This window comes from Arachis hypogaea, chromosome 10, assembly GCF_003086295.3.
Source record: "Arachis hypogaea cultivar Tifrunner chromosome 10, arahy.Tifrunner.gnm2.J5K5, whole genome shotgun sequence".
NCBI classification, from domain to species: Eukaryota; Viridiplantae; Streptophyta; class Magnoliopsida; order Fabales; family Fabaceae; genus Arachis; species Arachis hypogaea.
Window position 1 is genome coordinate 85,980,592 of NC_092045.1, and position 23,259 is coordinate 86,003,850.

Sequence of the window (23,259 nt, forward strand, 5' to 3'; positions counted from 1 at the left end):
TCAAACTATATTCATGTTTGCTGTAACTACCCAAGATAAAATAGCATTAATGTCCTTACTGTAACATGATTTTATCCATATAATTATATATATATTTTTGCTACGACATAAATAACAACAAACAGGGTAAAACTGTTTATAAGGCAACTAAACTGGAAAAATTCCTATGAAATACTCATGGATGAGCTTCACTTCAATAGCTTGAGACCACTGAACACAGTGAACATGATGCCTCTCAATTGATTTGCAATATGGAATCTTGATAAAACAATTTCCTTCAAATCAATCCCAGTTTGTTTGGTATCATCAACTAAACTTATAAGATCATTATCAACAAATAACTTGGGATTATCATATGTACTCAGCCCCTTCAGCTTCAAAGTTGACTTCCATTTAAAGCACTCATCCTTTGTATTTATAATGCTCCATATGCATATAGTATAATTATTTTCATCTTTGGGTGAGATAAAAAAGAAAAAAACCCTGATATCTTAGTAGAAATTGACATTTTGATCTATATCTGTCACGTATGGGAAGGATGTAAAAAGTTTTCTTTATGATAGAATAAATCAATATAGAATCTGCAAACTGATAATCTTCACCAGTGAAATGAATCAAAAGATCTGACCATTTTCAGCAACATAATCAGGCCCACCTTTCCTCTCATGCCTTCACTTGCACTTATTTTGGTCCATTGTTGATCTTCAAAGGAATAGACACTATAGAATATAAAATCTTCCTGCAAATTCCTTTTGAAGGTGTGAAGTATGCAATAATGCATGCTTTTCGGAAAGTAAGCAAAAGCAAAAGCTGGAAAAAAAACCTTGAACCCAAGAATTTTGGTGGAAGAATTTGTCTCTTTGATCCAGTAAATGCATTCCAAACTATTATCTTTGCTTCATGTTGCAACATGTTATAAGAAAGACATATATTGCCATTCTCTATGCCTATTACATCAGTTTGTCAGCATCACCCAACTCTGCTAGCAGTGGGAAAAATAATCGATTACCTCGTTTTGGATCGAGTCTAATGAAGCAATTTTTTCCCTTTCCAGGTTGGAAAGAAAACATGAATTAGAATGGAAGGATGAGCCTTTGAGAACAGTTGATAATACTTTGAGACAAACTCAAAAGCTGATAGCGTTTTTCTCCAGTCATGTGACAACAATTTGCACCTGCACACTGTAGCAGGATCAGTTTTGCATAAAATATAGATGATTAAATCTTTAGGTAATGAAGGTATTGCAAGTTTGTGAGCTACATCATAGTTTTTCATGTTACAAAGAGAATATCATAAGTTTTTTTCTTCCAATTGTGAAAGGCTGAGTTTATCAAAATAACTAAAAAGAGAGGGTTGAGGTCAATTGGAAGAAAACCACTTGAACAGCTGGGGTGGATGTAGCTTATTTTGGCCTTATTTTATCATATAAGTAAGTCAAATATGAAAATTGATATTAATATTATACCTGTTAGAAAATAATTTTAATTAAAGTTGCATTTAAAGATATCCAGTCGGTGAGGTGATTGTTCTCTGAGCAGATAAGATCACCATTTTGTGAAAACATGATGTCATGGGCTATATAGGTCTTAGTGGGTAATACCCAATACAATCACTCATTAATTAGCCTAATTCAATTTTGCAAAGAAAATAGAAAAAGATGGGAGTTTAGTTACTTTATCTCTTTACTTATAACTAAAATTTGTTTAACTGTCCTGAACTAAGTCTTCTACTATTTCAAACTAAGTTAGCAGAAGTAGTTAATATTTAGTATAATAACTAAAAGTATATATATATATATATATATATATATATATATATATATTGGATATAGAAAGGTAACTTCACAACTAAAAAAATATTAAACATTTTAAATAAATATTGACAATACATTAAATAATAGATATTTAGTAATATGTTTAGGAATAATTTAATTTTTTGTATAATTTTTATATAGTTTTGTGTAAGTATTTTCGAAAAGTTTTTTTGTTATCAAACAGTAGATTAATTATTGGAATATTGATCATATTTGTATATACCTTAATAGTGTGCAATAAATATTTAGTAATAATTTTATTTTTTGTATCATTTTTATATAGTTTTGTGCAGGTATTTCCGAAATTTTATTTTGTTATCAAACAAAAGATTAATTATCGGAAGATGCATGATATATGTATATACCTTAATAGTATGATGTTTTGGGAGTTTTGAATTTTATTATTTGTAATTTTTTTTAAGTTAAATAAATTTTATATCTTATACTGTATCCAGGTTTGCTTTTGATTAAATCACTGAAATCAATGTTTTATTATGATAGTAATGAAAGCTTTTTTTTAATTAAACTACACAGATCATGACTTATTATTTTTATCTTTTTTACTTCATTGGCATACCAAAAGGTTTGAAGTTTATAATCCTATCAACCATTTGTATTTTATTCTGAAGTTGTCATTAGTTAATCACAATGCATGAACTCTGTTTCTACTTTAAATTGTAGGCTGTCATAGGTAGTTGATTTATTTTATTAACCAAATACTACATTAAATTTTGTTTAAAAAAAGTTTAAAATAGTGACGTTTCTTATTTTTCTGCATTTGCTCTTATAAAGCATGAAAAATTGAGTACAAATTAATTTTCACTTGAAAAGGAGAATTATTAACTTCCTAATAATTTTCAGGTATAGTTTATAATATTTTAAGAAGTTGATTAATTAATACTTGATTTATATGAAAAGATTAAAATTTTTTCTATATCCTACTAAACTTTATTTATCTTGAATTTAGTTAAAGTCTTCTTTTATTACAATGGTAAAAAAAATTTTCATAAAACTTTGTTGATTACCAAAAGTGTTGAAATTAATATTTTATACTGAAAAAATTTTAACATGTAGCTTGTTTTCTATTCTTGATCATATGAAGCATATAAATAGTTGAGTACAAAATACATTTTACCTTACAAAGGAAATTATTAAATTTCTTGTAATTTTCATGTATTATTTATAATATTTCTGAAAAGGTTCATTAAGTAATATTAAATTTAAAAGAAAAAAATATTTTTTTAGATTTCTAATATTTAGTAAAAAAAAGTTTAGTTTCATAAAGAATTTGACAAAAAATATTAAATTGTTAAAATAAAGATTCATAACACTCATGGCACTTATAGCTTTCTAATACTCAACTTAATTGAACTACAAATATTTAGTAGCCGTTTTATTCTTATTTTAGAATTTTTATTAATTTTTTCATGCATGTATTTTTAAATTATTAATTTCATAATAATAATTTCATAATCTTTATTAATTTTTTACTCTTTATAGTAGTTTAGGAAGCTTCTTTCTTAATGTCACCGTTTTTTATTATGAATTTGGATTATTTCTGGTAGGTAACTTTTTTTTTCTAAGTTGAAAGTTTGAAAAATAATATTATCAATTGTTATGAAAGCTCAGTTACCTCATATGTTGATTACTTAATTATGCTGACAAACATCACACGATCACTATACGAACATGCTTATTCAACAGCAAAAACATAAACATAAAATACATAAGTAGAAATGTCTAAAAACATCTCACACAAGCAACATGACATAGCAACAACAAACACACATTCCATTACAAACCTAAAAAGAAAGAAAAACTTAATTAGAATCACACCAGATGCATAGACCTAACACAATACGATCATTAAAGAACCAAACTTGCATATTACACCGGGAATAGTCCTGGGTAGAATTTGTGTAGTGTCCATAATTTGACTACATTGTCATAATTAACCCATTGAAGAGTCTTCTTTGAGCCAGTAACTGGACTATAACGGCGTATATGAAAGTGAGTGAATCTGAAGTCATGTATATCTTCAACTTCTAGATGTCTTTCCTTAATCTGAATAATATCATCATCAACAATGGTAGCAGGTATGTAAGACGGCCCAATGCCACTGTAGGAAAATAGTTTAGTCCAGTTAAAGCTAGAACTATTCTGGTCAAGTTGCCAAATGACTGAGTTATATGAGTAATCATCACCAATATTAGCAGCAACACATAGGTGCTCACTTCGGACTAAAAGAGTATGGGAACCTTGAAGTCCTTTATTTGGAAGTGAAATCTGATCAAAGGAGTAAGTGATAATATTGAAAGAAACTATATAAGGAGGCTGAATATCCTCTTCGTCAGTAATGACACTAACCCAATAAACAACACCATTAACTGACACATAGGCTGGATTCAACCTACGTGCATTCTCTGGGCATGGAACTATAACATTCCAGTTTCTTCTAAAACTTGTGTACATGGTTAGAACACATGTGGAGCTATCTAGATTTTCCATGTACACGTGCAGCAGAGCATAGTCAAGCGTGTTTGGATAGTACAGAAAAGAGTAAAGAAAAGCACAACCTTCACAGTAATGTTTATTAGGGTCAGAAATGATTTTAGAGTAACGGGAAATGGGATTCCAGGTGAGCAAGTAGCTTTTGTTACCCATAGAAGAGTAGCGTATACAAATAATGCCATTTTCAACTCCAACTATCTGGAACCAACCTTCAGCAGTTAACAGGAATGGGAAGTGAAGTGGAGAAATCTCACCAGTTAAGGCACTCATATTCATGACCCAGTCTAGTGACTTTGTCCAATCAGAAGAGTAGCCAAAAGTGAGCAAAGATGGAACAACCCTTGCTCTTCCACCTTCTTGCAATCTCTTCTAAAAAAGCATATGAACTGAGATTTTTTCTCCAAAACCTGCATGTTGCTCGAGTATTGAGAATGGTAGATACATCACACAGATAAAAAATTTCCAACATAATCTCCATCGGAAGATCTGGAATGTTAACCCTTTTAGGAGGAACATCACTTATGGTGGTATTTTTAGTAATGAAATACTGGCTTATTGTAGAGGCGGGAAGAAGGATCAGTAGAAGACTTATTTGAGTGTTTTAGTTTAACTGTGAAGACTTATTTAAGTTCTGATATAGTATTTATAGAATGATGTATGTATCACTTATAGGATAACAATATTAAGGTCACCTGCCTAATGCCTTTGAGTAAACTAAATATGGAAAAAAAACAATGCTATCAACAAATAGAAAAAAAGAATATTCATTGATTCTCAGATTAATGTTACCAATTAATTAATGAAAAAGAGAATGCTTGATCCTATTTGGTGAAGACATGTCAATGTTGGAGATTGTTTTTACCTCAAATTATTTTTTGAAATGCAATTAAGTTGTGAAATGGACTATATAAGTTAAAGCATTGCATATGTGTTCCTTGACTTAATTCTACTTATATCCTTTGCTTCTGCAGATATATACTACATTGTTGCTTTGTTTTTTTAGTAAATAGATAAGCTTTCTTTATTCATTTATATAACTACAATATTATAATAGACTCCTTTATTGTTAAATTAGACCAACAATATATGAAATGGGTAATTATTTGGCCAGTCAAATCATTGGGTTTCACCAGGTATTAATACATAATCTAAATTGAAAAAATCCCTGATGCAATTTTCATCGATTATTGGGTTTACTTCAATAAGCTTCAGACCACTGACACACATTTAAAGAGATAATACCTCGCATGTTGATATGAAACCACTCATTAATTGAAGATAGTAAAGAAATCATTTCTAGATACTTTATCTCATCTCTTTAACTAAGGTTTGTTTGGTTCTATTGTTCAAGAAATCTTTCCCAAGGTGAGGCTATTTCGAACTAAGATATTTGGAATAGTTAATATTTAACTTAGTAGGGAAAACAATCTTGTCTTATTTGTATGGAATTTACTATAAGTCTATAACAATATAACTTTATCTTCAATTTGATAGGAAACAGAGAACTTGACATTAATATTAAGAGATATTAATTACACAACATCTTTTTAAATAAATAGAATAATATTGATTAGAGGGAGTACATAATTGATTGCCTAAGATGATAGGACCTCAATTTGAAGGTTACTATAGCATAGCTCTAGAGAAATATTTTACCAACTGTATTTTGTTTAGCATAATTAGCCTAATTGTTTGCTTGTAGAAGTCATTGGTACTCCAATAATGATGATAATTCCTATGTAGTCAAATTTGAATATGCTCATTTAAAATGGTTTGATTGGGTATATATATGAACTGTATTGTTGATAAATAGTTATGTTAAATAGTATTTTTTTTTAATTAACATTCCAAACTAAAATAATTGTGTATTTTTTTCTCAATTATCATGTTAATAAAAAGTTAAACATTTTTTGTCATAGATATGCTCTTATACCTTCATATAAGCTCTCATAATATTAAAGTAAGAAATTTTTTTGGCATTGTAAATATATATGCATATTCTGTACTTTTATAGATCCAATTCTAATTGTTACAATACTTCTTATTGCATTTTTTATAGTGAAAAGTTTTGCTTACACTGATCTTTTCATAGGTAATTAGACTTAACTATATTAGACACTCAAAAGATTAAGTGATATGTTATTAATAAGCATAGAGATGCACTTACAAACATGTTCACCATAAACTTTCAAACCATGATTCAAGAACTCTCAAGACATATAAAATGTCAAAGCAATAGAATGTATAGGAACTATATACCTGTATTCTCGCTTATCAATCTGATGAGAAAGTGTTTTAAATAAGTTCTTTGAAAGAAAGTTTGTAAACATATAAATTGCAATAGCCAATAAAATGTTAGATTTGTGTTGAGCTTTATTCATCAATAAAGAGACTTCCATATGATAGAGCATAGCTACATTAAGCAAGAAAATAAACATTAAGTTGGCAATAAAAATGCCAGCCAAGTTAAGATATCTGTTAACCTGATAAATTTATACCACTAAGCAAATAGGTTAGTTTCTTTTACAACTTACTTATTACAATACTTCATATTATATAAAAAAAGGAACTTAATTAGATTACAATATCAGGAAAATAGTAGAAAATGACAAACTCAAAGAAAACATTAAGGATGTAAATTACAACATTGCTGATACAAATGGATCCCAATTTTTGAAGCTAATTTCAACATATATGCTATATCAGTTAGGAAATACATATAAATTATGATATATAGTTTCTCATAAGGACTTTAGAATAACATACAATAGTTGTTAAGACCATGTATATATACTAAACTGGGACAATGGTGTTAAAATTCAAATTCAGTGATTTAATATACGTAGAAAGTGGGAATTCCACCACTTTAAGTGTTCTTCTCCGCTGATTTTTTGTATCTAACTTGGTGATGGTGAACTGAGTTCCTCTAGTTGGTTGAGAAGTATCTTTAACTGTTATCAAATAATCATGAGTCAAATACTCTGGAGATTCTGCTGATCCATGACCTCGAAACTGAGATGACAACTCCCAGGAGTATCCTTGATTGCCTTCTTCAATTTTCCAGATGAGCCACCTATAATTGTCTGATTTAGCATGAACAGCAGCATAATACAAACAACCTTCACAGATTAAAAGCTGCTGAATCATAGCTCTGGCTTCCACAGGGATCAAAATGAATCCAAACTGATTGGTAAAAATTGAAAAGTGAACAATACACTGTGGGCTTGTCTGTGCATGATTGTTCCAATTCAACCAATAAACGATGCCATGGTTAACAACATACCTAGAATCAACACCCTGAACATATGGAGGGCATGGAAAATTACTATCCCAACGGCCAGTCACTGATGAGTATGAAGTCAACCATGATTGTGAGTCAAGAATTTTCTTCTTATAAATATTTATCCACACATACCCAACCGAATCAGGAAAGTACAGGAATGCATAAGTGGAGGCACAAATACAACAATGATGTTGCATAGGATCCGGAATTTGTGTTACCTAATCAGTATTAGGATTCCACACGATGAGATTACTTGGGTGACTAATGCATGAATACCTAATGGCCATGCAGCCATTATCAGTACCGATCACCTCGAATTGGCCCTGAGAGTTCCTCAAGAATGGGATGTGCAGGCGTTCATTCTCACCAGTATCCACATTAAATCTAAAAACCCAACTCCCCAATGATCTTCGTCCCTTGACACCAAAGTGAACATAAATGGAAGCTGGCCTCTTCTTAGCAGCATGTAGATGCTTGAAGACAAACTCCTCGGTACCCAGCTCCCAGTTCCAATAGCTACACAGGGTTCTGCTACGACCAATCGTATTGACATCGGCTCTAGCAAAAATCTCCAATATGAGGTCATCTGGCAGCAATATTTGAGGTTTGGAAGGTGGATTAGCCATTCTAAAATTTGGTTTGCTGAAGGAAGAAAAGAAGTTAATTACCACGGTCAATTATATGTATAACTCGAATATAGTAGAATGTATATGGCTACTTGTCATATTAAGAAAGAGACGCTAACCTTATATAAACTACATAAGTGGTATGTTACACAGGGGCACAATTACTTGGGGTTATACTTTTCAGGTTTTTTTTTCATATCCAAATGTTATGAATTAGGTAACAATAATGGTTGCAGGAAAAAAAAATCATTACTAAACAACTGTTCAAGTTTAGTTATAGCACTACTAATCCGGTTTGGTTATTTTAACTTAGTAATTATATTTAATAAAGAGATTCAGAAGTATATATTTACACACAACAACATCCCAAAAACCATAAGTAATCAGGTTCACTTAGTTGATATTAATGCATGGTTTAAGTAAGGGTCAGATAAAGCACCACTTTGAAAAATGGGAATTCTTTTTTTCAGTCTGGGTTCTGACTTGGCTTAAAATTAGTCAGGCAATGCAACTACAAAAGGCACACTTCTGGTAAACAACTGCAGTTTTTTTATTGGGCAAAAGCTTCTCATATCTGATAACAATAAACACACACATAGGAATTGTTGCTCCATGTTTATTAAGCATAAAGAGTTACCCTATTCCATTTGTTGGAGTTGGATATCACACTCTTAAATACTTTCCAATTTAAGAGTAAGCTGCTTCTTTTTTCCCATCAAATCATAAACAAAGCTGCTATATATCTATCTTTTCGCCGGCATTTTTTTGTCTGAATTTATTACCAAATTAAAGATTTGGGGTATTTCTTTTTTAGGAACTTAATCTCAGCCCATGTAATTAAGATTTGCTTGGTTCGACCGAAAAAAATGTTCCCAAAAGTGACCGTACTTCCAAAATAAGTTAGCTGAAATACTAAAATAGTTTAGTAGATAGACATTATGTTTTCATATATATAAGAGACTTGATTATAAAAAGGTAACTTTAAAGAAAACCCAGTATAAAAAATTAAGCATTTTTTAATAAAAAATCATAAAAAATGCTCACAATAAATATTGAACAATAATTTTTTATATGAATTTTATATTTTTTTATAAAATGTATTCGAAATTCTTTTTTTTTTATCAAATAATAGACTAATTAGCCCAAGATTCATTAATATTTCTATACACCTTAATTCTATGTCACATCCTAAATGTTTATATCCTAAATCTGTCTGTCATTTATTTTTTAAAGTTGCACTTTATATTGTGTACTTTAAAAAAAATAGCTTATTTTGTATATTTCTTATAAAGCAAATATAAATAATTGAGCATAAAATGTTTTTTTCTTTCAAAAGTGAATTAATAAATTTTATTTCTTTTCATTAATTATTGATGATGTTTATAAAAAGGTTGATTAAATAATATTATGTAAAGAAGTAAAGAATATTATATTTTTTGTATGTTTCTGAAATTCAGTATACAAAATTTAACTCCGTGCATTACAGAAAAAATTAAATAGTTAAAACCAAACTTCATAATAATAATAATAATGGTAGTTCAAATAGTTTGTACTTAAAAAATGTAGCTGACTTTGGAAATTTTTTTTATAATAAATACATAATTGAGTACAAAATACATTGAACTTTAAAAAGCGAATTACATACTAAAGTTTTTTTTGTTTTCATGCTTTATTTGTAATATTTCTAAACAGTTTGATTAAGAAATATTAATTCTAGGAGTTAAACAAAATGATTTTTTTTCAATTTTTGAGATTTGGTATACAAAAGTTAACTCTGAAAACAAATTGATAAAAAAACATTAAACATATGAAATAAAGCATAATAAACAATGGTAGTTGGCTCTTATTAATCCAACTGAACAAAAATAAATAGTAATTAGAATCTTTTGTATTCAATCTGTGCATAATTTTTTACGTAAGTATTTTCATAGCATTTATATTTCATTATATCAAATTCCATCTTATGTATTGTATTTTAAAAGGTAGATTATTTTCTATATTTTAATCATGACAAACATAAATAATTGAGTACAAAATAAATTTGACTTTAAGGAGTGATTCACTAAGTGTCTTCTTGTTGTCATCTTTTGTTTATAATAATTCTAAAAAGATTGATTAAGTAGAAATTCAATTTAGAAGTAATATTTTGTTTTATATTTGTGATCTTTGATAAACAAAAGTTGGCTCTGTAAAGGAATTGAGAAAAAGTTTTAAATATTTAAAATCAAGTTTCATAATAATGATAGTTGGCACCTATTAACTCCATAAAAAAACTGACTACAAATCTTACTTTTTTCAATTACCAATGCAGTGTAGTTAGAAAGGATGTGTAATTTGTAGTGATGTTATTATTTTGTTATAGAGTTCTATTTTTTTTTAACGGAAAACACTAAATAGATGAAATTTAGGGTACATGTAAGGGTTTTCAGAATCCGTTATTCCTTTATATAAGGGTTTATGCATGTGTTATGTTTACTTCATTATCTTAAAGTTCAATTCAAATAGTTTTAACTTTTTAAAAGGAACTAATTTTGTATAATTTCGTTATAATAAACAAACAGAAGCCACTTTGATAAAGACGTCCAAAATGTTTTTTTTAGATATTTTTTAATAATTAAAATTTAACATATATAATCGATTAAATCATGTTATTTTTATTAAAATTAGGGCAGACAATTTAATTTGATCGGGAAATGGTGAATCAAATTTTGAATCGGTCTAAATTACTAATATTTTTATAAAAAATGAGTACAATATACCTATTATAGAAAATGATTAAAATACTCTTGTTATATATATTAATTTTGAGAATCCTAACTTCTAGCCCTTTTCCTTTCTGTCGTCATAGGGTTAGGATTTAGAATTATTAAAATTAATATATATATAAATAATAGGGATATTTTAGTTATTTTTTATAATGGAGATACTGTAGTTATTTTTATAAAAAATATTTATTTATACCGATTTAAAATTTAATTTATGAATTTTTTTGGCTAAACTGATTTGTCTGGTCTAATTTAAATAAAAATAATACAGTTTAATTGATTATATGTGTTAAATTTGAATTTTTAAAAAATATCTTAAAAAAAAGACTTTTTTTGTTATTTTTTTCTAAGTGGCTCCCTAAACATAAATAATTTGACTACAAAATTAATTGAACTTTAAAAGGTAAATAACTAAATTTGTTTTTATTTTTTATGTATTATGTATAATATTTCATATAAGATTGATAAAGAGATATTAAATTTAAGAGTGAATCAAAATGATTTTTTTTTTTTTACTTTTGAGATTTGGTATACAAAAGATAACTCCGAAAAAAATCAAGTTAAGAAACATTAAATATATAAAATAAAGCACCATAAAATTGCAACTTATATTTGCTATTTTAAAATTATCATTTATATTTTGTATCATAGCCGTTATATTAATTTTATTATATAAAATTACACTTTATATTTTGTTTAATGAAAAGTATATTATTTAATATATTTTAATATTAACAAACACAAATAATTGAGTACAAAATAAAATTGACTCTAAAGGTGGTTCACTGAATATTTTATTGTTGTCCTGTATTATTTATAATATTTCTAAAAAGCTTGATTAAGTAATATTTAATTTAAAAGTGATTTTTTTTGTATTTCTGATATTTGATATACCAAAGTTGACTCCAAGAAAAAATTGAAAAAAGTTTAAATATTTCAAATCGAGAATTATAAGAATGGTAATAGACACTTATTAACTCCATCGAACAAAAAATATTTAGTAATAATTTTGTTTTTTTATCTTGTTTTATATATAGTTGATTTGTTTTATATAATTATTTAGTAACAATGCTCTTAGATTTCGCATTTTTTTATCAAATGGCAAAACAATCAACAGAAGATTCATCACATTTTTTTGCATCGCTTAATAACTTATTATGTCTTAAGAGTCTTGATTTTTTTTTATCTGTGATTTTCTTTAGTTAAAAATACGTTATGACTTAAAACAAATGATAATTTTTTTATAATAATGCAAACAAATAATATTCGAAAAGTTGATGTTTTAAAATAAAAGACACCAAAAAGTTATATAAACAAATGAGTCCAACTGCAGATTTGACTTAGAGCAAGGAGTTACATTTTGTTTACTGCATTATGAAACTCGATTAAAAAAGAAAAGAAAATTTAGAGTAAAAGTAAACTACAAAACGTTAAAACTTTGATATGACATTGTTCATGGACACCCAAGGTCATTACAGCAATATACATAAGTTCATAACACTGAGTTTCATAAGGATAAATACCCATAGCAACTAAACTAAAGCCAACAAATGTGTACAATCACATTACATATCCCAAATTGAGTGAATCACTCAATTTTCCTCTTGGTAGAACCACGTTTGAAAGTCTTGTTACTGGATCCCTGGCCTTCCGGATTAGTAAGTCCACTAACACCCAAGCTTGGAGCAGAATCTGCTATAACACATTTACCAGGAGTATCTAAGCCGCTTTCAAAGATGCTCTCAATGCCAGAATCCTGCATGAGTGCAACAGGATTTACAATATCAAATATTGGGTTCTACAATGCAACAGAATTTGCAATATCAATTATTGGGTTCTAATGGAATCTTGACCTTTGATAGTGAAACAATAGCAACTCCATTCCCATCTAAGTCAAGGTCATTATTTCCAGTTGTACACACTACGTTTGAAAGGCCTTGTTCAACCCCCTGCATCACATGAATTCCAATTTTAGTTACGAATACACCCTTTAAGAGTATGGAAACTGCAATGGACAGTTTAATAATGAGTCATAATTTAAATACGAACTCCAATATCTATGGAAGAACTGTGGGATGAATAGAGATCAATCAGTACCTCATCATCACTAATCTTAACAGCATTATAAGCTTGGTCCACAGAGGTCAGATTTTTCTGTGAGATAGACAATTTAAAAAGAAACTTCCTATCAATTATAGGTTCAAAAGCTTTTAAGCAGGCATTCTCATCAGCATCTTTCTGCACATGAAAAATAAAGCTTTATTAGTTGGTTTATACACCGACAGTCCATATATTGACAAATCACCAAATAAGCTCAGTAAAATGCATAATAGTTTACCATTAGATCCATTATGTCATTAGCAGATTTTCCGAGAATGATTTTTGCCTCTTGATTCCAAAGCATTATATTAATGCATCCAGTCCCATCAGTGACTACAACATTAAGTCGATACCTGAGTAAAAATAAACCAAACCGAATTAAAAGTGTTCAGGGGAGAAATAAGTCTGGATATAAAACTTATAGTGTAAATAAAACTTGAAATTAACGCGTTAACATAGGTTACATTAAGAGCATTTACTCCATTCCAACAACCAAAGAAACACACCTTGAAAGAATATGTGTATGTTAGTTGGCCACATGATTTATTTGATATAGATAAAGGAATGGAAAACTTATTCAAGTTCTATTATCAGCAAAAATACAAAGCACTGAATAGTAACATAAGTCAAATACCCTTACTCATGTAGTATACCCTGAGTTTTATCCATTTAGTTCTTTTTCCTCAAAATATAATTAGTTAAGTAGATTGAGTCATGCTTATAGTTGTATGGTATACCCATGTTTTTGGCATGGGACCACCATAATAAGTGAAACTTCATTTGCGCTAAGAAGTTATGCGTTATTTGTAATCACCAAGGTCCTCTAAAATGAACAGTGACAAACTTCACATTTTAGCATTGAACGCAAGAAACATGGTCACACAAAGAAGTTTGTTGTTAAGACGTGGAATAAAAGTCGAAACAAAGAAACTGTTACCTCAACGAAGCATTAAATCCCACTTTTTGACAATGCTCACAGTAATATCGACCTTTATTCTCCACAACTTTTCTAGGACAATTCTTACATGAGGCATAATATCAATCGCGGGTGCCAACATCAACAGACACTATAGTGGCTAAAACCCAAGTGGAGACTTCCTATAACAACATGGACTCTCATTTTAGTAACATTCAAATGCAATGCAACGAAATTAGTGTTAATACAAACGGTGGGAAATGAACTCACATAAGTCATGTTCAAAACTTCTTCAATTGTATTGATTGGAAAGGAACCTCCCGAAAGTTCATCACTCACAGAATACTGAGGTTGGGTCTCTATGTGATTAATTCGTTGGGATCCAATGTTACCTTCTTTCAGTAGGCTAACTCAAAGTAATCCAAAATTAATAGACCAATTAGCTTAATATTTCTATACACCTAATTTTATGATCTAAAGTTGCACTTTATATTTTGTACTTTAAAAAAATAGCTTATTTTGTATATTTCCTGTTTAGCAAACATAAATAATTGAGTACAAATTTTTTTTTAAGTAAATAAAGAATTTTTTGTTTTCATGTATTGATAATGTTTATAAAAAAGTTTATTAAATAATATTATGTTAAAAAGTATAAAAATATTAAATTTTTTTGTATGTTTTTAAGGTTTGGTATACAGAATTTAACCCCATACATTACCAAAAAAGATTAAAAACTTAAAATCAAGCTCCATAATAATAGTTGTTCAAATAGTGTACACTTTAAAAAAGTAACTGATTCCGTATATTTTGTTAATAATAAATATAAAGAATTGAGTACAAAATAAATTAAACTTTAAAAATTCAATTACTAAGGTTTAGTGTTTACATACCGATTCTTGAATGCAACAACATCAGGAAAATCAGGGTTCAGGAACACTCTCGAGGCATAAAGACTATTCTGAATATTAATCTGATTGAGGTACTGATTTGGCTTGAAGAGTTGAGCGACCAAGATCAGTGGCTCACCATCATCCTTATTGATAAATGGAGTTAACTTACCAATCATTTCACCAAATATAATACACTTGATCTTATTTTTCCTACGATATTATAAAACATACAACAATAAGAAAAGCCACAACTGAAACAATCACTTAATGACATACCAATGAAAACAGCCATATGACTTACTCAAGATCCTCCAGGTATAGTGTCATGCATTTACTTTCTTGACCTGATTTTGTAACCATTGGTCTAACATCCTCCTTTCCAACAATGTGACCAACACAATCTATAACACAGTGGAGATAAAAACCCACAAAGACAGCATCAGTTATCCACAAACAAAATAACAAAACTAAATAAATTATGAATCATTTGATCAATATATTACCTAGGAGGATATTCAAATTGACAACATCAACTGCTTCAATTTCAGTAAAGGAGACGAATCGAAAAGGATTCAATTGAAAGGTCTCACTGAGAGAGTACTGACAGAAGTTTTCATATAAAAACTTAGCTTGAACTTGTGTGAAGTTGTCCTCACACCTTTTGAATTTGGCTGAACAATGAAATTTCTCATTGAGTAAATTCCAAACTCACGAACAACTGTCTTAAAGACCACCACATTTGCCTTCGGAATGGAGCAATGTATACGATCACCCTAGGCAGCCACACATACAAACAAACACACACAAACACACACAAATTAACATGTATAAACTCCACAAGTCAATATGACCATTCTTAAAATAAATAGTTGGATACACACCATTTCATCCTGGAGCACCAATTCTAAGCTGCATACATCTGTGGGATTCCATGAGCTAGGAATTTCGTACAAACGAACAACTCTAACAACTAAATTCCAGGCCAGTTTCGTTGCATTGATGTCTGCAACACGATCAACCTTTTGAGTAAAAGCATTTGTAAGAGCCATAGGGAGGAGAGGAAGTAATCTAAGCTATGTGGATGGTGGGATACCGGCTTCCAATATATAAAGACTATGTCATAGGAAAAGTTGTTATACTGGTTTTAAATTTTTCAAAGTAGCGCCAAAATTAAATCATTGTTTAAACCAACGTACTAAATTTTTCAATCGACTAAAACACGTTGGGTACTGGGATTAACCCCAATCAACCAATCAAAGCAAACTATCAATGGTTAATATCATCGTTTTGGGATTGCTAATACTCTAACATATGCTAAGCACAATAGATAAAAGGAGTACCTTACAATTTCTGGAAAATAATACTGCCTCTTTTCCTTTTTTCCATCAGACACAATGCATTCTCAATCCATTATTTACCTTAATCATCCAATCAGAAGCTAGCATTTTCGTTTTTTTCCCTAAAATGGTGGTTTTGGGATTGCTGCTCCATTCACTCCCTACAACCCACTGGACAAAGCGATTGCCCCGAAAATCTTCCACCAAGCAAGAGTTCTCGCTGAGGTTAGGGATTGCTGAGCCCACTCATGTATTTGTGTCGGCAAAGGAAAAAGGAGCTTGCAACAGTGAAAAAGAAGGGAGGATTTCTAATAACCAATCTATATATAGGATAGGATTGTAATTTCTATGGTAATAAGGACAGGTGTCATTTGGAGAAGAACAACAAATAGTTAAAAGATGGACAGATATTGGAGTCTACTGTATGGTGTTACTGTGTTACAACTCTTCTTTTATATAATAAATAGATATGAGTTAAATGGTTCAAAGTTTGTCTATTATTTTAAATTTAGATGAGTGAATACCACTGATTATTAGGTAAGGGTTCAAATCGCAAGATACCTCTAATGAAAGCATAAGACTTCCAGAATGATAGAGTTGAAAAGAAATTTTGAAAATGTTGGGAGATTGTGAGATATATTTTCAAAACATATGAAAAGTTATTTTAAAGAGTTACATCTTTTTATATAGTTGTGACTTATTCAAAGGTTGCAACTTGTTCAAAGGTTGTAACTATTTGAAAAGTTATGTGTGTTGAAAGGTAACTATTTAAAAAGTTGTATTTGTTGAGTACGTAGTTGCATGTACGTAGCTGCTTATTGCATGTACTCCATACCTATAAATTTCTCTCATTTCATTATTGCTGTATATCCATCTCAACACTTTTTTTATGCGCAAAAGAAAGGATAGAGAATATTATTCTGTAAATTATCATTTAGTGTAGGGCTTGACTGAGTGCATAAACAAATAAAGTGTTTTTCATTGTATTCTGCTGAAAATTTGACAGTAACCCATTTTGCACACTATTGCATGCCTTGAAGAATGACGCTGTTTGATTCACTATTCCCTTCTCTAATACTTCTCTCATAACTCACATTCTTACTATGCATATTTCAGGTAATGAATGAGACCCTTAGGTTCTCAATTTTGCTTCCTGGAATATTAAGAAAAACGTTGAAAGATATTCACTTTAAAGGTATACTACTACCTAGAGTTATCTCTAAATATCCCAAGTTCTGTAAGATGATGATATAATATGTTTAACTTTTATAATTTTGCAGAATATATAATTCCTGCTAATTGGATCATTCTGGCTTTTACACCAAATCTTCATTGAACTCAGAAATATACGAGGATTCACTTACTTTCCATCCATGGCGCTGGAAAGTGTGTATGAAATTTTCATTTCCTTTATTTATCTTATTACTTTGTTAACTTGATCACTAACAAATTTGTTACATTTTTTTAATGCAGACTCCTTCACTGTGTCCAAAAATTTCAAGCATTTTGGTGGAGGATTGGCACAATGTCCAGGAGCTGAGTTGAGTAGAACTTTCAAAGCCACCTTTCTTCATGTTTTGGTCACAAAATATAGGTAACACATAAAACAATAATTATCACAAATGTTCATAAAGCTATGCACAAACTGACAAACATATATATATCAACTTTGTGTTAATTATCATCAGATGGACAAAAATCAAGGGAGGAAAAGTTGTTCGGAATCCTACTTTGGAATTTAGTGATAGAATTCACATCAAGATTTGGGAGAACCGTGAGAAAACTTAAAGCTTTATCAAGTTCAAAAAGAGAAGAGACATCAATAATTCAATATGCTAAATTAAATAAATAAACTATGAGCTTTGAATTGTCAACTCAATGCTAAAAAAGATCTCTCTTTCTATTTGTATTTGTGACGTTTTTTTTAGGGTATTTTTCAACCCGACAGGATGGAATCCTCCGAGTTCCGAGATTCAAACCCCCGACTATAGGGAGCCAATGGTCTAAGCGTATAATGTGTACAATGGAGGTTTAGCAAGTATTAGAGATATGACCATTAGTGTTACATTGTCCTGTCAGGTTACGTTTTTGGGATGAGTGGGTTCATGACATGGTATTAGAGTTCTAGATCCGAAAGGTCAAGGGTTCGATCCTTGGTGAACTCCAAAATTAACTTAAGTTTTTAGGTTGAGATGTTTATTATCCCTCAGATGGTTATTCTGAATAGTGTGGGTGATGTTTATTTTATTCATGAACCAAATGTTAGCCCATTGTACACATGGCTCCCTAGCACTACCCAAATACTATATATACGAGAGGTTTTAAGTTGTAGTTTAATTTGCACAATCATTGTTGTGGTTGTTGCAATGCAAATCTCTTAAATTGTTTTTATAACTTCAAATCAATTTTGTCTATTGTTAACCATTGTAGCCTTGATATGGTTAGTTAAGGGACTGATACACTTAGATTGCAATCAAGTTATGTAAATTTAAACGAACTAAACAATAGAAACAACATTAAAAGATAAAATATGATGTTTTTTACTTCACACAAGCTTAGTTAATAATCCCTTCATAGTCTTAGGCCTTATAATAAAACCCGTTAGGATCAAAGTAAAAACACACTTCGTACAAGAATATTTAAAGGGGGATTTGCTAACATGGACTTATAAGAACATATTTTAAGAGTACCGATTATGTTGGAATTGAAGGTGAGCACATAACGTAGATGAGAAAACATGCCTAAAGATACTTTGTTAGACTCGGTTATAAAAATAACTTATTCGTCTAGCATTTCTGTAAATATTTTACTGAAGGTTATTAAAAAGATCATTTTCTTTTTATATATTTTCAATACATTAAAAAGATCAAATTTTAAAAATTTTTATTATTATACTATTAAAATAACTTTTTAGCAAAAAAAAAGGCTAAATCCATATTTAAATTTTAGAAAATATTTTAGTAATTTGGTTTTTGAATTTTAAATATGTTCAGTTCAGTTTTTGTATTTTATATTTTTATAACTATAAATAAATTGATTCTTTTGTCATTAATATAATTAAGTAATTAACATAATATTTATGTGCACAACTAATTATCATTATATAATAGTTTAATATATAAGGACAATGGTCACAACACATCCCAACATAAATACCAACCATACAATATAATAAAAAGTTAAAATTTGTTCATTCAAACCTATATATGGAGGGAAAAAATTTTCTTTCTATAAAACTCTTTCAAAAAGTAACACACAAGACAGGAAGAATGAAAATGCACTTGACCTAAATCTATTCAAAGAAGTGACCATATCAAGTTAAGGAAAATGAAGCAGCTGTTTTGCCTAAATAACATGTAACTTCCATTGCACAAAATAATAGAGAAACTAAGAAGATGCCCTACCATCAATTCAGATACATTTTGCATAAGCAATCATATGACCTAATATCTACCCAATTGGATCTCATTTGTAAACAATTTACAAAGGCAACAATAGGATTTTTCGCCTATTGTCTCACCAGCAGATTTTCTTCTGTGGCTTCAACAACGTGGAACAGAGACCTGCCACAATAAGTTCTGAAGTTATTTAATCCACCATGAGTCTTCCGAACTTGCAAGCACATTTTTGAATCAGCACTACCTTGCAGTCTTGCACCAAATCGTAACCAAGGTAGACCTTTGGCTCTCTCACATGTATGCAGGCCTTATGGGATGAAAATTCAAAATCCAATGAGAGGAACCGAGTTCTAATAAGTTCAATTCCTTTGGAAACACCAAGACAGCAATGCCACATCATAGCTGCAAAGCTAGGTCTGGTTGCTGTGAGGCAACGACCCCTGATGATTGCTTTGCAGGCGATCCTGGAGATTGGAAGCCAATATTCAAGTCAGGAGGAAGTGTTTCCTGCTTTTGTCTTGGTTGGGTAGGAGGACTTAGACCTTGCCAATGGGACTGCATTTGGAATCTAGATAGGTCAGCCGATGCCAATTGAGGGATGACCATAGGTCTGTTTGGAAATTGTAAGGCAGCAGGTTGCGGTGCAAGTGCTTGAAATGGAAAATTGTTCTTGTCAGATTGGAAAGGCACTGATCCAGAAGGAAAGTTCCCCCCGAATCTGGGATGTATGCTGCTGCAACTCTCTTGACGAATTGTACAATGAATATGCAGATATCTGATTTTTGGGTGAGCTCGAATTGTCAGGTACTTGCTTAAAGCCTCCTGCCCCTACAGACATCCCTGCACGAGCAGCAGCAGCTGCTGCTGAAGCATTGGCTGAATCATCTCTCTGTCCAGGTCGATCTGATGGTATGACTGGCTGAGCATTACCCCGGGAATGATTTGAAGCTTGTTGTTTTTGAGCCCTTTCAGGCTTTCAGCAAACATTCTCATCAACTGAACTGGGTCACTGACACTCTGCTCCTTGCCATGGACAGGAGGAGCTGCTCTCCCTGCTTGGTTTGATATACCTTCGGATGATGGACCAGTCACCTCTCTATTAGAACTGGCATTCATGACTTTTCCATTCGACAATTCTCCACTAACAACTCCATTAGTGTCCGGCTGTTTGAACAATACAGATGGAGCAGCATTCATGCTCCTTGATGCCATTTCTCTGGGCTTAGACAAAGTTGGAGGAGCATTACTTGGAAACTTAGCAACTGAATTGGAATTATTTTGATTAGCTGAAAGTGCAGAGTTCAACTCCACTTGTTTGAAACCTCGAGTCTCAGACTTGCTGAAACTCTTCGATTGGACACTCTTGTTTCTGATTATCAAGATTGTCAAGGTCAGCAGAAGTATTGGGCCTTATCCCTCCAGAACCAAACAAAAAGGGTTTTCCCTCTGATGCAAGCCCATTGGGAGGACAAATTGAAGACTGCTTTCCCTGAAAAACTTGCCCATTGCCATGGTGTTCAACAGTGGGTTCCACAATCTTACAATTTCTATCACCCTTTATAAATTCACTACTAGAATGCAACTTCCTAACCAGACTATCATCCTTTTGGATATGGTTGTTAAACATTAATCCTGGGGTTGAAAGTGGTTCATACACTCCAACCCAACCATGACCAAATTTATAGCCATCTGGCAGCGTCTGCTGAATCTTCTGGGAAGCAACTTTCCAAGCAATAAGCCCTAGACTAGCACTAAATCGAGCCAAACTCCTAGCATTAGAGCCAATAGGTTCCTGTGAGGGTCGACCTGGTGGCCTCTTTCCTGGCTTCTTAACCAAAGCATTAGATCTTGATTTTTGTTCCGGTTTCAGCTCAGCCTGAGAGCATTCAAAGGCTATCCTTAACTTCTCAAACTCCCCCCACCCCCCACCCCGCGGTTCTTGTATTGCTCGCGCCTGAAACAGATTCAGGCCATAAAGTTCACACAAAAATGGTTAGTGATGTGGTGATGCCACACTTGTTGGTAGAGAAAACAAGTATTGCGCTCTTTACCTGTTTGTGGTATATAGTGTCTGGTGCATTGTATTGCATTGCATTTGAGCAGATTAAAAATACATTTTCATGCACAAGTAAAGAGCGCAATACTTGTAAAATATTTGCCGACACATTGCTGACAAGCTCCCCAATCTTACAGAATCCACTAAACTAAAAGAGAGAGAATGTAACCAAATAAAAAAAGAAACCGAGAGAGAAAGCAGTCTGCCAGTCCCTGATGTTCAATTTCAATTCTCACTCAATTCCGGGAATTGTAAGCAGGCTCATGATCACACAACATTCCAAAACAATAAAAATCTCAAACAAAAGACAAAAGCTCCTCTAATAACAAATTCACAAACAATCAAGACAAGTTCTTATGCACCTCAAATTGCTCCAAAGTAGAATAGGATCCATTTGCCAACTTCTTCCTGACAGTGGCAAAGTCCATGGGATGCTCAATCACATCTTGTAATTGGAGAGCTGCATGACAAACAAAATTTGAGCTTCCAACCCTGGGGGTGTCTTCCAAAAGCAAGAGTACCAATTCAAAGAAAGAAAATCTCACACACCTCTTCTGGATCAACCAGCTCTGCAAACACACCATAAGTGTCTTCCTGCCATCATACAGACCGAAAATTAGGATCACCACGCAATCATATGATAAAGCAAAATACAGACAAAAGATCAAGTGCGAAGTGGGAACACCGAGAACCCATACTTTTGAAGCTTGTCAAGGATCAATTCTAGTGTCCTCTTTTTAGGCAAGGGAATCCCAGATGTATAATTCGTTGGAGTTCCTAACAACGAAGACCGGAAAAAACAAAGCAAAGTCAAAGAGAAACAGAAGCATGTGTATTATTTAATTACCCAATCCTACCATCCCTTAAATTTTGAAACTAAAAAAGAAAAAGAAATTAACAAATGCACCCTCCAACAACATTACCCAATTGAAATCACACAAACCTGAAGCACTGTGGAGCCCTTTCAAACCCACTTTTCTGCCTTTTGCCTGTCATCATAACAAAGAAACACAAATACCAAACACAATTAATAATGTAATTCAAAAAACGTACTGCAAAGGACCCAAAAAACTCACACTCTTACATAATTGCCTTGGGAGTTCGAGTAGACACAGACAGAGACAGTCATAGCCCTATATGTGAGAGAGAGAGACACATTCACAGAAAGAGAGAGAAATAAGGTTTTGTGGATGGTAGTTTTGACAGTTAATCTTTCTCTCTCTCTCCAACTTTGACTTTTACTTTCACATTATACTCACCATTTCTTCAATTATTTGTGCGCCATTATTTTGATAAAAAAAATCTTTTTTAATTTAAAAAAAGATCTTTTTTTATTTTTTAGTATATTTAGCAAATTTCTAGTAATAAAAATAAAAATATTAAAAAAATCAGAAAAACATATTTTTTGAAAAACTGTAATTTATATCTTTTTTTAAAAAGATCTTTTATCTTTAAAAAAATATTTTTCATATAATAAATAAACAAAAAAGTACTTTTATATTGTTATATCCAAACATAATTAATAAATAAAAAGATCTTGAGATATCCAAACATAAAATTACTT

The 23,259-nt window shown here is 31.1% G+C and overlaps 1 protein-coding gene, 1 long non-coding RNA gene and 1 pseudogene across 3 annotated transcripts; all 3 read right to left on the reverse strand.

The window, feature by feature from the left end:
* Positions 1-12,423: 12,423 nt before the first annotated feature.
* On the reverse strand, positions 12,424-15,108 carry LOC112718282 (uncharacterized). Of its 2 annotated transcripts, none has more exons than XM_072204026.1 (7): positions 14,905-15,108; positions 14,285-14,420; positions 14,036-14,196; positions 13,337-13,451; positions 13,096-13,236; positions 12,852-12,947; positions 12,424-12,754 (listed from the first exon to the last, which is right to left on the reverse strand). In XM_072204026.1, the coding sequence occupies exons 4-7, from the start codon at positions 13,400-13,402 to the stop codon at positions 12,587-12,589; spliced, it is 471 nt and encodes a 156-aa protein (XP_072060127.1). In that variant the 5' UTR covers positions 13,403-13,451; positions 14,036-14,196; positions 14,285-14,420; positions 14,905-15,108; the 3' UTR covers positions 12,424-12,586. The 2 variants fall into 2 exon arrangements, with proteins under 2 accessions (XP_072060127.1, XP_072060126.1); XM_072204025.1 differs by having other exon boundaries at positions 13,048-13,236.
* A 93-nt stretch (positions 15,109-15,201) lies between these two features.
* LOC140175503 (uncharacterized) lies at positions 15,202-16,519 on the reverse strand. Its single transcript, XR_011866321.1, has 3 exons — positions 16,245-16,519; positions 15,408-15,907; positions 15,202-15,305 (listed from the first exon to the last, which is right to left on the reverse strand). It is a non-coding gene; the product is annotated as an uncharacterized lncRNA (long non-coding RNA).
* Positions 16,520-19,580: 3,061 nt separating this feature from the next.
* Positions 19,581-22,941, reverse strand: LOC112715844 (uncharacterized; annotated as a pseudogene).
* Between the last annotated feature and the right edge of the window lie 318 nt (positions 22,942-23,259).